Source organism: Hylobates moloch, unplaced genomic scaffold (genome assembly GCF_009828535.3).
Source record: "Hylobates moloch isolate HMO894 unplaced genomic scaffold, HMol_V3 SCAFFOLD_8, whole genome shotgun sequence".
NCBI lineage: Eukaryota > Metazoa > Chordata > Mammalia > Primates > Hylobatidae > Hylobates > Hylobates moloch.
The window spans coordinates 53,710,649-53,726,975 of NW_026652283.1; the positions used below are offsets into that span (position 1 = coordinate 53,710,649).

Here is a 16,327-nt window from a genome sequence, read left to right on the forward strand (position 1 = left end):
TAAATTCAAATCTCTCTTTTTTTTTTTTTTTGTAAGAGCAAGAATCTGCTCTGTCACCTAAGCTGGAGTGCAGTGGTCACAGCTCCCTGTTGCCTTGAACCTGGGCTCAAGCAATCCTTAGCCTCAGCCTCCTAAGTACCTGGGATTATAGGCATGAGCCACTGTGCCTGGCCAAATCTCTATTTTGTCACTGATGTTTTTTTGCGCCTCAGTTTTATTTTCTCACTGAATTACATTTTATTTTATTTTTTTGAGATAGTACCTCACTTTGTCACCCAAGCTGGAGTGCGGTGGCTGATCACAACTCACTGTAGACGCAACTTCTTGGGTATAAGTGATCTTCCTGCCTCAGCCCCGCAAATAGCTGGGACTATAGATGTGTACCACCATGCCCAGCTAACTTTGTATTTTTCGTAGAGATGGAGTTTCACCATATTGCCCAGGCTGATCTCAAACTCCTGAGCTCAAGTGATCTGCCTACTTCAGCCTTTCAAAGTGTGGGGATTATAGGCGTGAGCTGCTGTGCCTAGCCTACATTTTATTTTTAATAATTAACTTCCTTTTGGTTGAACTGAAAAATGTATACAGCTATTTACCTAAGAAATAGGCTGAAAATATATATAACCAGATTAAAAATCTGGTTAGGGGAAATTTAGAGATGCTGATGATATACTCAGCTATTTAATCTTTATACTTTGGTTTTTCTCATAAATTTTGGACAATAAAGACTGATTCAGCTGAGTGTGGTGGCTCATGCCTATAACCTCAGCACTTTGGCTGAAGTGCCGGTAATGTTCAACCAGGCTGAGGTGGGAGGACTGCTTGAGTCCAAGAGTTCGAGACCAGCCTGGGCAACAACGGTGAGACACCCATCTCTTTAAAAAAAAAAAAAAAAAAAAAAAAAGATGAGCTGGATGTGGTGGCATGCGCCTGTGATCCTGGTCCTGGCTACTTGGGAGGCTAGGATGGGAGGATTGCTTGCGCCCAGGGGGTCAAGGCTGCAGTAGTAAGCTAGGATCATGCCACTGCACTCCAGCTTGGGTGACAGAGTGAGACCCTGTCTCAAACAAAAAAAAAACAACCAAAAAACCAAAACAAACAAAAAGGATTCATATAATTTACACATAGCCAATAAATCACTTTAAAATATAAAAGTAACTTTAAAATGTTAAATAATCCATTTAAGAAATTCACTTTTTAATAAAAAAGCTATAGAGGTAGAATTTTGTAGGCCTTTGCATAAATCCTTAGACTATGTAGCTACAAGTTAATTATTTTTTCTAGTTACATACCAACATGTTCAGCAATAGACTCCAGGGATCCTCTGGAACGTTCTGACTCTGTTAGTGATTTCCAATTCTTTGCCGTTTCAGATCTGATGTGTAAAAATCAATGAGCAGAAATAAATATATTACTATAATAACTGGTAACAAAAAGCAGACATTCTTAGACAACTGCTTCTTTCCTCTTCTCTATAGTAGGTATGTCAATCTATGCCACTTTCATCAAGCCTACTTCTAACTCACATCACTCTCACTAGATGACCTTGCCTTTGTCACTAGATGACAAAAACAGAGGCCATCAGGCATGAACTTTACCTTCAAACTTTTACCTACAAGTTCATCCATATTCACAGCCATCCTAACTGCCTTTCCTCCTGTCTGCAGGAAGAAAAGTCGTCTCTCTCTTATTTGTCCAAAGCTATTTGCTCAAACCACCCCATATTACTGTCCTCTCTTATTCTTTATAGATAACAGAAGAGGCTACATTCACTCTCTTTATTTTCTTGACTTCATTTGCTAAACTGTAATACTTGGCTTTCACTTCCTACCTTTTTACAATGCCCTAAAATGTTGCTATTTTATCATCTTGAGTACCTGGCTCCCATTTATTCTCTCTGAATGCTATCTCCTCTGGGTGATTTATGGCTTCAACCACTATATATGTGCTTATCTTCCTCATATTTCTAACCCTGATAACTTTCCTCACAGTTTCACTTAAACAACAGGCACTTAAAACCAAAATCATAAGCCTCCCACAGAAAACCACCTTTTCCATTTAAATTAATGAAAACTTGACCCAATCAACTACCTAAGAGAAACCTGGGAGTCATCTTAGACTTGCTACCCCATCTAGCACTTCAACTAGTCAAGTCTACTTTTTTTTTTTTTTTCTTTTTTGAGACGGAGTCTTGCTCTGTTGCCCAGGCTGGGGTGCAATGGCGTGATCTCGGCTCACTGCAACCTCCACCTCCTGGGTTCAAGCAATTCTCCTGCCTCAGCCTCCTGAGTAGCTGGGGTTACAGTCACGTACCACCACGCCCAGCTAATTTTTGTATTTTTAGCAGAGATGGGGTTTCGCCATGTTGGTCAGGCTAGTCTCGAACTCCTGACTTGTGATCCACCTGCCTCAGTCTCCCAAAGTGTTGGGATTACAGGCATGAGCCACCGTGCCCGGCTCAAGTCTACTTTTTAATCCTTCACTATCCTAAAATATGTCTCCTGTTTTCTATTCTTCTTACTACCGCTTACTTGAGGTCTGGCTTAGACTCTTTTTCTTCCTGCTTCTAAGCTTACTCTTTTCTATCTTTCCTCTATATTGTGGTCAGAAAGATATCTGTAAACACAAATATGACTGTGTCACTCTCTGGTTAAAATCCTTCAGTAGCTTAATTTAGAAAATTACAAAGCCATTCAATAGCATATCACGTAGAAATTAAAATGTACACTTCATAATATAATGGAAAAATATATATGTAACAAAAACACACACACAAAATCTGAGCATAAAAAATCCTGGAAGGAAACATATCTAATTGTTGACATTTGCTATTGTGGGATAGTTGGGTATGATATGATTTAAACTTTTTTCTTTTTACTGCTTCCCTAAAAATAGTAACAATAATAATAATAATAGCAGCAGCTAATCCACAATGCTTACTGTGTCCTAAGCCCTATTAAGTCTTTTAACCCTCATAACAAGTGTATTAATCAGGTATTATTATTATTACCTTTATAAATCCCTATTAAAAAACTGAAGCACAGAGGGGTTAAATAACTTGCCCACAGTTACAGAACCAGCTAGAACTGGAGCCAGGATTCAAATTTAGGTAATGCTAAATTAATTGTAATGAGCCTGCCATACCTCTCTAACAAAAATGTCCCCAAATACTTTTTAAAGAAACCTTCAAAGGCTCCACATTTTCTAAAAGGTAAAACACAAACTGCTAAGAATAAATGAGTACAAGGTTTTCACTATTTGGCTTTTATTTTTCCTTCTGCCAACTCCAGCAATATCCTATTATGTTCAGCTTCTATGATATGCCAATTTTTTTTTTTTTTGCTTTTAGTCATTCATGAATAACGTTCTTTCTGAAATGACCCCTATTTCTCAATTGAACTGATCTGTCTAACCTTTACTTTTTGTTCAAAATTTAAATATGATAACCTGACTTCCTAATACACAATATTATATATTCTAATGTTGCAACTTAGTATCTTCTGTATCTACTTTTTAATCCTTCACTATCCTAAAATATGTCTCCTGTTTTCTATTCTTCTTACTACTGCTTACTTGAGGTCTGGCTTAGACTCTTTTTCTTCCTGCTTCTAAGCTTACTCTTTTCTATCTTTCCTCTATATTGTGGTCAGAAAGATCTCTGTAAACACAAATATGACTGTGTCACTCTCTGGTTAAAATCCTTCAGTAGCTTAATTAAGAAAATTGCTTACTGACTGCATACTATTACATCGCTTGCAGAGAACTGTCATTTACTGAGCTATTCATCCATTTTTGGACATAAAAATTGTTTCCAATGTTTTATGAATATAAAGAATATAAAGAATGTTATGATAAATATATTCATACAAATAGAGATTTTCAGTACCCCACATTTTCTCAATTTAGACTTCCAGAAATAGGATTACTGGGTCAAAGGTTACAGACTTATTTTTGACTTCTGAAACATAGCCAAACTGTTTTTTTCAAAGGTCCACATCAACTTATGCTACTACTAGCAACGTTGGAAAGTACCATTTTCATTGTACCCATCAGATTGCAGGATTAAAAATGTATTTTAAAATCAATACCTTATACATATAATTTTTAATTGTAATACATAACAATTTTAATTTACTGACACTAAAAATAGAAAATAACATTTTTACTTCTATAATTTCAGTTACTTAAAAGGTAACTTCTACTGAAAATATTCCCTTATTCCTTTTTCAAACAAGGCAGAATACAGACAAGTTATCAAAAATTTCTACCTGTGTAGTGGTGTAAGGGGTTTGATCTTGGGTTTTTCAGAAGCTGAGGAGAGTGTTTTAATCTGAGGCTTGGCTGTTGGTGATGTTTCCAAATCTTGGCTAAGCTCGGCTTCAGTTTTCTTAATAAATTCATCATATGACTAAGTTTAGAAAAACCAGAGGAGTCACTAGGCAGAATTTTTAAAACTTATTTTAAATTATAAAATATTATATTTTAAGGTAAAATGCTCAAACAGTAAAGAAGATGTAATATAAAAATCTCCCTCCCTGCCCCCCTCAGCATCATTCTCCAGAACTCTATAGTTATTTGTACATCCTTCTCAAAATAATCTATATATAAGCAAGATATATAATTGTAATTCCAGTATCAATTAAGAAACGACATTGCGAATCTACAGAAGTTTAATACTGTGAAGCAATAATTCATACCTTGCCACATTAAAAAACTTCTTTGACTGTATTCTCTAAAGAGTGTACTATTACTTTCATGGTATTTTTAAGAAGTTAGCCATTCTGTTCTGAGTTTCAATAGCAGTAAGTTTCTTATGGGCTAAGTACTTAGGGATACAAATTATGAAAAGAGAAAGGTATAGTTGACAGTATGATAGTTAAGAATTACAAAAAAAAATGTTTCCTGGTTATTACCCATTCTGTAAACAAAACTTTACTAATTTATAATTTGTATGAAATATAAGGGGATCCCTCCATCTAATATATCATTCCTTAGTTTTCCAGGCTGAAGTTCTTACTTTTACAGCTTTCACTATTTCAGACTAGTGTTTTGTTCAACACTGTATGTCTGGTACGCAATGTCCTATTCACAATGTCTGGTCCAAAGTAGCCTATCAATAAATATTTATAAAATGAACTAATGGATGGATGGATGCTTGTCAACTGCTACGGATCCCCAAAATCTGGGCTGAAATCACCACTTTTACAACTCTCATTATCCATGTTACCTTCATCTGAACTGTCAACATTTTGTTAAAGTAACTCCTGGTATTAAACCTACACCACAGCTAGGTGTTCTAGCTCAGTAGGTATATATGAGGACTATGACTACTAGGATCTGAAAGCTATACATGAGTGCAGTCCATTTATTAATTATCTGTGATCAAATAAAATCCAATAGATTTTCATATGAACTGCTATGTATTATATATATATATGTATATCTCATATACTGTAATTTTAAAAGTTAAATACAGAATTTTCTTTTGTCTTTGTTTACGCCATTAAGTAGAATGCTGGAAGAGATGGATCGTATGGCACTCTCTAGAGGGCTCTTTTCTGACTGACATAGCTATTAAGGAACATTTTTGAGCAATACTATTCATTCTAATAGTACTTTATCTCCAATAGTTACTTCGATGACTCCTCATCAGTTGACATATAAGATGAAATCCAAACTCATCAGTTTGACTTCTAAGGTCCTGAATATAATCTGTATTTTTAAATTTTGTTTCCACTTCTTTCCAGCATGAACTCCCCAGTATGGTCATTGTATCTTCATCACTTTTCCTACTCTAACCATTGTGCAAGTTACAATCCCTATTCCATCTCTGTATTGTATACCTGTTTAAATGTTTATTTTCTCCAGATCTATTAACAGGCCTATTTTCTGTGTGGAAGACAATACAATGGTAAAGGCACAGAATCTAAAATTAGAGCTAGATTAAAATCCTAGCTTCACCATTTATGAGCTGTGTATCCTTGGATAAATCATTAATCTCACTGAAACTCAGCTTCCGTATCTGTAAAACAGGGATAATAATACTCACACCTTGTTGTGAGGATTAAATGAAAATATGTGTAATTAGCTGAGCTCCTGGCACATAAATAGGCATTTGAATATTTGATGATTAAATTAATAACAGTAGGAGAAGCGTGTGTTTGCTGTTACACAACAAGGACCAATGGGTGGAAATTAAAAGGACAGAAATTTTGGCTAAATACAACAAAGAGCTCTTCTGATACTTAGAGCACTTAGAGTCTAACAAGGAAACCAATTAGCTTGAAATTTTGAAAATTCCTATTACTGGAAGTGTTCAGGTAGATGTTGAATGCTGTTCTCTGGTGATGAGATGAGAAGGGATTCTTGCAATGAGTAGGAGATTCAGTCTGATTCTACAATGAATGTCATGTTCTAGGAACACCAGGCTGGCAGAATGTGTGTAATAGAGAAACAGAATGTGTGTAATAGAGAAGCAGAATGTGTGTAATAGAAAAGCAGTGTGAGGCAGAACATCTAAGAGACTACGCAGACAGTAGAGGCAAGAGGTCATAAGGGCCCCAGCTAGCCTGGAAGCAGTAGGAATGGAAAGGGACAAACAAGAAACTTTATAGAAGAATCCATGAGAACTAGTGACTGAATGGACAGGAAAGAACAGAATAAGGAAGACATCAAAACCAGGTTCCCAGTCTGGGACAGAATCAGGAAGGCTGCTACAGCTTGGGGGAAAATTCACGTTGAGTTATCATTTAGAAGCTATTCAAACAGTACAAAGAGTTGTACTATTTAATAGGTTGTGTGGCATGAAACACCATTCTGTGAAGTAAGGGAAGGGAAGGGAAGGGGAAAGGGGAAGGGAAGGGGAAAGGGGAAGGGAAGGGGAAAGGGGAAAGGGGAAGGGGAAGGAGGAAAGAAAAGGAGAAAAAAAGGGGACAGGGAAGAGGGAAGGAAGAGGAAAGAGGAAAGGGGGAAGGGAAGCAGCAACAATTCCAAAAGCTAAAATTATTTATCTAATAGTTCTCTGCTTACGAGGGTATAGACACCAATCTTTCTTTCAAAGGCCTAATCTTTCTTATTTAGAAAAAAAAAATCTAATACTTTAATATTTATTTTTTAGAGGTGGAGGTCTTGCTATGTTGTCCAGGCTGGAGTGCAGTGGCTATTCACAGGTGCAATCATGGTGCACTACAGCCTCAAACTCCTGGCTTCAAGCAATTCTCCTGCCTCAGCCTCCTGAGTATCTGGGACTTCAGGAACACACCACTATATGTGGAGCCAATTTTCATATTTATTTTAATACTTGTCATTTTAATATTTAAATTTAAAATTTAATGTTTTGGCTGGGCACAGTGGCTCATGCCTGTAATCCTAGCACTTTGGGAGGCCGGCGGGGGAGGATCATGGGGTCAGGAGATCGAGACCATCCTGGCTAACACAGTGAAACCCCGTCTCTACTAAATATACAAAAAATTAGCCGGGTGTAGTGGCGGGCGCCTGTAGTCCCAGCTACTCAGGGGGCTGAGGCAGGAGAATGGCGTGAACCCAGGGGGCGGATCTTGCAGTGAGCAGAGATCGCGCCACTGCACTCCAGCCTGGGTGACAGAGCGAGACTCCATCTCAAAAAAAATAAATAAATAAAATAAAATTTAATGTTTTAAGCAAGAATGTCCTTAGATACCCTCAGATTTTTTTTAAGAGAATAAAATGTGGCACCACACTAATAATAAAGAATCCTAATCCATTACTTTATTAACAACATTAAAAACATTTTAGACATCACGTACACATTAGCCTTGATATTAAACCCCTTGCTTCCTATGTCTAACCTCTAACTGCTTGATCAGACTGGCTTCTTGGGCTTTCAGTCTCTCCTTTTGTCTTTTTTTCTGTTCCTTCTTCAACTGGTTCACAACTGATTTTCTTTTCCGCAACTCATCCTTCAGAGCTCTGATCCTACCTTCGATATCACTCTGGTCAGATGTAGTTTCTGAAAGAGATACAAAACCTTTTATTTATAATTTTGATTTAAGCATAATGTTAACTCAGTAACTACTAATAAAAAGCTGTAATGTAATATTCCATTTAAATAAAGCCAATCTAATAATTAAAATATGAGCTTCTGAAAAAAATTTATTACTAAAATGCATCCCTATAATCTGCACCCCTGCCCGCCACACACACTTTATTTTTGGCTTGGTTCCTCCTATTTATTTTTACTTTCTAATTGTACTACTTGAAATTATAAATAAATCTTGATGTCTTGGTAAGACATGCAGCCGGAAGTTGAGAAATTTTTAGATTGATGAAATTTGGATATTCTGCAAGAAATTACTTCTGGTGACAAGATAATCACATTTAACTGTCTTTTGCCTTAGTTATTAATACATAATTTAATAGTTAAGTCATATTAAAATCAAACTAGAGTTTTACCACTTCAAATTGCTTGTGATTCATTACCTGATGGCTTAATACCACATTAAAAAGAGAGAAATTATAAAGAAATAGACTCTGCTGTAATCTTTCTTTGAAAGCTCTCAAAATATTTAAAATAACTGAAATGAAGCTAGTTAAATCTTTTCTTTCCAACAGTTCACATACACAAGATGTCTACTCATAGCAACAACATGAAAAAGATATTTCATTATAATGTGTCATACACATGCTATGAAAACAAACAGGTATCATTTAAAGACACTGCTTATTTCACTACACATGGAAATTACATAGTATAAAAATTACTGTTCCTCACACCTCCCTCAATCACACAGTGGTGTCATTTCCATATACTAATGTTGAGTGAGACATTTAATAGTCTTACAACAGAAATAATATCATACACAAATCTTAAGACTCAGACTTAACATCACATCAAAAACCAGGATTTTATCAGTTACTTCAGGTTAAACTGCGTAAGAGCTAGTTATGGAAGTTATTTAAATGCAAAAAGATTAGTCTTTTTAATAGTGTGATCTAAATGTCTGAATAAGAAATAATAAAATCTGAGATCCTGTCACTTCTATGACACTGAGTTAAGACATACTAGGAAAGTTAGGCTTGTTTTATATTAGTGGTGGCATCATACTGAGTCCTTAGCACAGGCAAGGCTCAATATTTTACTTATGTGCTTCCAAAATTATTATTATTTTGATAAGATTTTGTAGACCACTACACTTACAGGCTTAGTTTCAATTTTGCCCCCAAAATAACTATTTTAAATTAATATTTTAAAAAATTGTATATGCCAGCAGTGATTTTCAATAAAAAATATATTTACCATCTATGGTAGAAAATTTAATAGCAGGTGATGAAAAACCTGGGGTTTTTAGATGAAAGACCTTGGAAAATGTTTATGTTTTTAAGTACTAAAGAAACCAAATGCAGGCCGGGAGCACTGGCTCATGCCTATAATCCCAGCACTTTGGTAGGCCAAGGTAGGCAGACTGCTTGAGGTCAGGAGTTCGAGACTACCCTGGGCAGCATGGCAAAACCCCATCTCTACCAAAAATACAAAAATTAGCCAGGTGTGGGAGCATGCGCCTGTGGTCCCAGCTACTCAGGAGGCTGAGGCGGGAGTTTGTGATTATTTGACACACACTGATTATATTAGCTTGGTTGATAAACTCTCCCATCATTTAAGTAAAGGCATTATAACTCTACTACATTAATATCTACCACTTCTACAAATACTGAATATAAATAATGTCATTTTGAATAGGTAGTGAATCTGTAGTTTAGAAACCTCAGAGCTACTTTTCTAAAACCATTTATTCTTACTTAAATAAGTGTCACCAATAAAACAGTATCTTACAAATATTATTATTAATCCTTGGTGCATAACTCATGCAAGGATGGTTGAAACATTATTCCGTTGCTAACAAATGAAAAAGATAATCCAGTATTGGCAAAGAAACTTGAAGAAAGTCACCGGTAAGTAAGAGATCCAGGATAAGAACCCATGTTTCCAAGTATTCAAGTTTATTTCTACTGACATGTTAATTTCTTGGAAGTAATTTTTCACCAACGTACATAAAAGCAAATATATAAAAACATTAGTAAATTTCCACAGAGAAATATGAGACAACATTCTTCAGCTGGCCTGACTCAATTATTCTATTCCTAAGAATCTATTCCACACCGAAATATACAAAAAGAATTTTTATCATATATGATAAACACACATATAAATGATATATGATATAACACACACGAGTCATAATATTTTTACTACCCCTTTTCTATGTTTAGATATACAAATACTTAACATTGTGTTACAATTGCATATAGTATTCAGTATAGTAATATACTGTACAGGTATTACAGCCTAGGAGCAAGAGGCTATACCACACGGCCTGAGAGTGCAGTAAGGCTACACAATCTAGGTTTGTCTAAGTTCATTCTATGAAGTTCATATAATGATGAAATTGCTTAATGACACATTTCTCAGAGCATATCCTGGATGTGATGTGATGCATGACTGCATATATATGTGTGTGTAAATATTTACATGAAGATGTTTATTATAGCTTTATTTGCAATTGTGAAATATTTAAGAAAATCTAAATAGCCATCACTAGGGAAACAGTTAAATAAATTATGGTACATCTATTCTTTGAAACATTATATAGTTACTCAAAGAAGAAAGAAGAGCTGTAAATCTGGGTGTAGGAAAATTCCATGATTTATAATTGTCTGACACATGGAAAACAAAAGGGTACAACCCATAATCAATTACCAAAAAAAAAACCAAAGAATAACATTTTTCATGTTTCCTTTACTAAATGTTTACTCTCAAAACTAAAACTGAATTCAAAAAGCAGTACAGTGGGCCGGGTGCAGTGGCTCACGCCTGTAATCCCAGCACTCTGGGAGGCCGAGATGGGCGGATCACTTGAGGTCAGAAGTTTGAGACCAGCCTGGCCAACGAGGTGAAACCTCGTCTCCACTAAAAAAAAAAGAATACAAAAATTAGCCGGGCATGGTGGCGGGTGCCTGTAATCCCAGCTTCTCGGGAGGCTGAGGCAGGAGAATCGCTTGACCCTGGGAGGCGGAGGTTGCAGTGAGCCAGGATCGCACCACTGCACTCCAGCCTGAGTGACACAGTGAGACTCCGTCTTAAAAAACAACAAAAAAAGCAATACACTGAATACGCCTAACTCGATATATTCAATATGGCAATATTCAATATGGTATTAATCTTCTTCACAATCCTACATAAACTCACCACTGTCTGTCTACATATGCTTCCTAAGGTCAACAAACTCCTTGAAGCCTTTTAGAGTAGAGGCTGTTCAAATACAACACAAATAAAAACTCTTCATGATTAGTCTTACCTGACTGTGTCATAGATAATGACTCATCTGACCAACTACAACAGTGCTGATGGGACTTGATAGGCAGGTGACATTGTCCTCCAGTCCTGTGACTTCCTTTGCTAGACTCCTGCTTTGACACAGATGTGCAGCTTTTGGGAAGTGACTGTTCAAACAGAAAACCAAATGGAAACTATTTTGTGATATAATTGTAAAATTCTATTTAAAATTTGACATACTAGCCATATAAAGATCATATTTACAAATAATTTAAGATAACTGTTAAGACATAAGTGAAAAAAGTTTACAAATTATTCAACCTGGGAAAGCTGATTTTTAAAAAAAGGTTACAAATTATAAAAAGGATAAGACCTCATTTTTTTTGAAGGCATAGAAAAAAATTATAAAAGGGCATGCTTTTAAAAAGTTTTACAATAAATTAGAAGTGATTATTGTGTCAGTGATACTTACCCCCCCTCCATTCTTTTAATTTTAAAAATACTCAGTATGTACTACTTTTACAGAAAGGAGAGAGGAAGGGAAGAAACAGAGCATAAGAAATTTGCCCACAAGAGAACAAAAGACAAAAGTTCTATCCTGACATCAGGTGGAAGTGAGAGGCCTGATTTGATTGCTAGCTACTATCACTTCCTATCCCTGTGACTTTGGGCAAATTTCCTAGCTTGAGGATTAGAACAGTATCTACTTTATAGGATTCTTGCGAGGGTTAAATGAGATAATCCACGTAAGGCACTTGGTAAGTACTTCGTAAACAAACACTTAATAAATATTCGCTTTTATTATAAAAACCACTTTAAGATATACTAGTTTTGATTTCCTTGATATATTTTCTTGTGAAAAAAGCTCCAATTTTTAATAGCCAATCAGTTTGTGGCTATTCCGAGCCTCATCAATAACAATGCTAGGTAGAATCTAATTGATTTATAAGAGCTAATAAACTTTTAAGATTGTATAAAGGCAGTTTGGTTGTAAATTCCTGGAAGGTAGAAATTTACAAAATAATAGATAATGCTACAAGTAAATTATCTATATAAGTCTAATATTATCATATAATAAATAAGAAACCACTAACGTAATTATTAAAAGCCTTTAATAACCTAAAAATGCTGATTTCAAGTATGTGCACAAGGACATTGAAATATTTTTTAACATAATATTGAATAGGCTCTTCAATGAATAAAAAATGTTTTTCTTCTAGATCTTCTAGGTGCTGTAACACAAATGAACCTGATTGACTTATCAATGGGGAAATAAAATTAATTCTTTCTATCACAATAAAAATGGAAGGCTCCGACAAAGAATATTCCATTCTGAATTTGGGCAGATCTTTTTTTAAACATAAAGAGGCTTTAACAACATCTGTGTATACTTTAGTATACCACAGTATACTAAATATTTATAATACTGTTATGCTAATTATTTGCTATATTTTAAAAAAAAGAGTTAAGTTTCTATCTTGAGTTTTTACCAGCTAGTTTTATTTTCTATAAAGTACACAATTAAGGACAATGTAGAAAATCTCAGTCTAATAATGGCCATTATTTTAATTTAAAATCAGTAACTGTTTCAGACCTGCCTTTAAGAGGCTAAATCATTATTTTATTCTATGAGTTATACAGAAGTTATTAATTCAGTTACAGTAAAGGTACTCTGGTGTGGTTTAAGATCTTACTGTTTTTGTTATGTAAAAAACAAATTTCAGAAAGAACTTATGTTGTTCCTACAAACTGTTTTTCATAAAGACTTTAGAAGTTCCTATTCCCTCAATATTAACAGACTTGATATCACATGATTTTATAACCTCCACTAATGCCAAAATTCATATATTTGTAAATGAAAAGCTTTATTTCTATTCAAATGTTATATCCTATATGTTACAAGTATGGTGACAGTTAACACTGTCATTAATATCAATAATATAACTGCTAATATACCTTTCAGACAGTTTTTTTTCTAGAGAATCTTTAAGATATAAATATACATTAACTTACATGTTTACTAGGAGAGGTAGAAGATTCTAGTTCCTGTGAACAAACCATTTCTTCAGTAAGTATACTGTGATCTGGACTCTCTGGCTGCTCCTGTCCTATAGACTCAGATGGTACATATTCAACAGCAGGGCTGCCTAATTCTTCTGGAATGGAGCTTTCACTGTTTCGATGAGAGTACAGAGGTACTGGAGATTCCTCTTCACTTGCTATTTCTAGAAAGAGAGGGTGAAAACCAGAAAAAAAATATACAATCTTGGTCAATGGGAAAATTACACTGATAAACATTGTTTTTAGCATATTATTACTCATTGCATTTTTGCCTCCCACAAACAGGAGAGTCAAAGCTTCCATAGATGCACAGGTCTATTTCTGGGTTATCTATTTCACAGTCTATTTGTTTCTCTCTGTGCAAATGTTATTATTTTAATCACTACACCTTAGAAGTCTTGATATATGGTAAAGTAAGTTTCCGTATTTTGTGGTTCTTTAGTAGTGTCTTTGCTTTTTGGTCCTTGTTCTTTCATGTTTTTTTTTTTTTTTTTTTTAGATGGCGTTCCGTTCTTGTTGCCCAGTGTGGAGTGCAGTGGCATGATCTCAGCTCACTGTAACCTTCGCTTCCCGGGTTCAAGCGATTCTCCTGCCTCAGCCTCCCGAGTAGCTGGGATTACAGACACATGCCACCACACCCAGCTAATTTTTGTCTTTTTAGTAGAGATGGGGTTTCACCATGGCGGCCAGGCTGGTCTCCAACCCTGACCTCAGGTGATCCACCCACCTTGGCCTCCCAAAGTGCTGGGATTACAGGCGTGAGCCACCACGCCCGGCCTCATATAAATTTCTTAATGAGCTTGTCAAAGTTTTCCTATGAAGAAACCTTGCTGGGTTTCTGATGTAAATAGTCTTGAATCTACAGATCAGTTTAAGGAGAATTAATATCTTATGACACTGAATCTGTGAATATGGAATAATGTTTCATTTATTTTGGCTTTCTTTTTTTTTTTTTTTTTTTACTTTTTGAGACAGGGTCTTGCTTTGTCACCCAGGCTGGAGTGCAGTGGCATGAACAGGTCACTGCAGCCTCGACCTCCCAGGAACAAGCAATCCTCCTGCCTCTGCCTCCTAAGTAGCTGGGACTACACAGGCCTGCGCCACCATGCCCGGCTAATATTTCTGTAGAGGCAGTGTTTGGTCATGTTTCCCAGGCTTGTCATGAACTCTTGAGCTCAAGTGATGTGCGTGCCTTGGCCTCCCAAAGTGTTGGGATTACAAGCATGAGCCACTGTGCCCAGGCTGTTTTGGTTTTCTTTAACGTCTCCTAATAAAATTCTAAATTTTTCTATATAAAGATCTTGTACACTTTTTGTTAAATTTATTCCTAAGTATTTCATATTTTTTGTTTCTATTATTGTTTCTATTTGTATCTTTTTTAAAAAATATATTTTTCTAATCAATTTTTGCTGATCTATAGACATGCAATTGAATTTTATATATGAATTTTATAACCAGAAACCTTGCTAAGCTCACTTATTAATTGTAATAATTAACATGTAAATTCTGGATTACCTATGTGTGTAGCTTTATTAACTGTAAGTAACGAGAATTTTGCTTCTTCTCACTCCTTACAGCTTTTAATTCTTTTTCTAGCCTTAAATGTACTGTGTAGGACCTCTACACAATGCTGAACAGAGCTAAAAATAAGCCTCCTTGTCTTATCTCCAAATCCAAAGGAATTTTCTATATTTTATCATTAAGTATGGTATCCATTATAGATTTGGTTTTTTGTTTTTGTTAATACCCTTTATCAGGTAAAGAAAGTTCCTTTCTATGGCTACTATGATCTGAGGTTTATTTATTTTTATCACGAATGCTTTTTATTTTTATTTATTCATTTTTTTGAGACAGAGTCTCACTCTGTCACCCAGGTTGGAGTGCAGTGGTATGATCTTAGCTCACTGTAACCTCTGCCTCCTGGGCTCAGGTGATTTTCGTGTCTCAGCCTCCTGAGTAGCTGGGACCACAGGTGTGTGCCACCATGCTCAACTAATTTTTTTTATTTTTGGTAGAAACAGGGTTTTACCATGTTGCCCAGGCTGGTCTCGAACTCCTGGGTTCAAGTGATCCACCCACCTCAGCCTCCCAAAGTGTTGGGATTACAGGTGTGTCTGGCCCACAAATGCTTTTTAAATTTTATCAAATGCCTTTCTGAATCCATTGAGATGATCAATTTTTCTCCTTTAATCTGGGTAAGGTAATTCACCACATTATCAACTTTTTAATGTGTGCTAATCCCACTCTGTCATTAAGTATTAGGATTTGCATATATAGTTGAACTTGGTGTGCTAATATACAATTCAGGATAGGTAAGATTGGCCTTTCCTTTTCTGATACTGTCCTTTTATGGACATAACATCAAACTTATATACTAGCCTCATAAAATGAGTTGAGAAATGTCTCTTTTTCTATTCTATGGAAAAGTAAAGAATTATACCAGGTCCCCCCCTCCCCCCCCTTTAATCTAGTATACTGGTAAAGATGGATGAGGTCTATGTAAAAAGATGCTTAGTTACTGGGGTACAATTCCTTTACTGGTGAAAGAATCAGGAGGGTTCTCTTATCTTACTGAGTAAGCTTTGGTAAGTTGTATTTTTTAGAAGAATTTAGCCATTTCTTCTAAGTTTTCAAGTTTGTATTGGAATAAAGTTATTACAATTTTTTTTTTTTTTCCTTGAGATATGGAGTCTCGCTGTTGCCAGGCTGGAGGGCAGTGGTGCGATCTTGGCTCACTGCGACCTCCACCTCCTGGGTTCAAGCAATTCTCCTGCCTCAGTCTCCTGAGTAGCTGGGATTACAGGTGCGTTCCACCACATCCAGCTAATTTCCTTTGTATTTTAGTAGAGACGGTGTTTCACTGTGTTGTTCAGGCTGGTCTCGAACTCCTGAGCTCAGGCAATCCACCTGCCTCGGCCTCCCAAAGTGCTAGGATTACAGGCATGAGCCACCACGCCT

The 16,327-nt window shown here is 35.9% G+C and overlaps 1 protein-coding gene across 5 annotated transcripts in view; it reads right to left on the reverse strand.

Moving 5' to 3' along the window:
- CEP350 (centrosomal protein 350) overlaps positions 1-16,327 on the reverse strand; it is a 168,221-nt gene that overhangs the window by 21,712 nt on the left and 130,182 nt on the right. For all 5 annotated transcript variants that reach the window (XM_032160857.2, XM_032160858.2, XM_032160862.2 and 2 more), the window contains 5 exons: positions 13,322-13,533; positions 11,331-11,475; positions 7,827-7,987; positions 4,269-4,408; positions 1,293-1,375 (listed from right to left, as the gene is read on the reverse strand). In XM_032160857.2, coding sequence (XP_032016748.1) covers positions 1,293-1,375; positions 4,269-4,408; positions 7,827-7,987; positions 11,331-11,475; positions 13,322-13,533 — 741 coding nt within the window. The remainder of the gene's footprint in view (positions 1-1,292; positions 1,376-4,268; positions 4,409-7,826; positions 7,988-11,330; positions 11,476-13,321; positions 13,534-16,327) is intronic.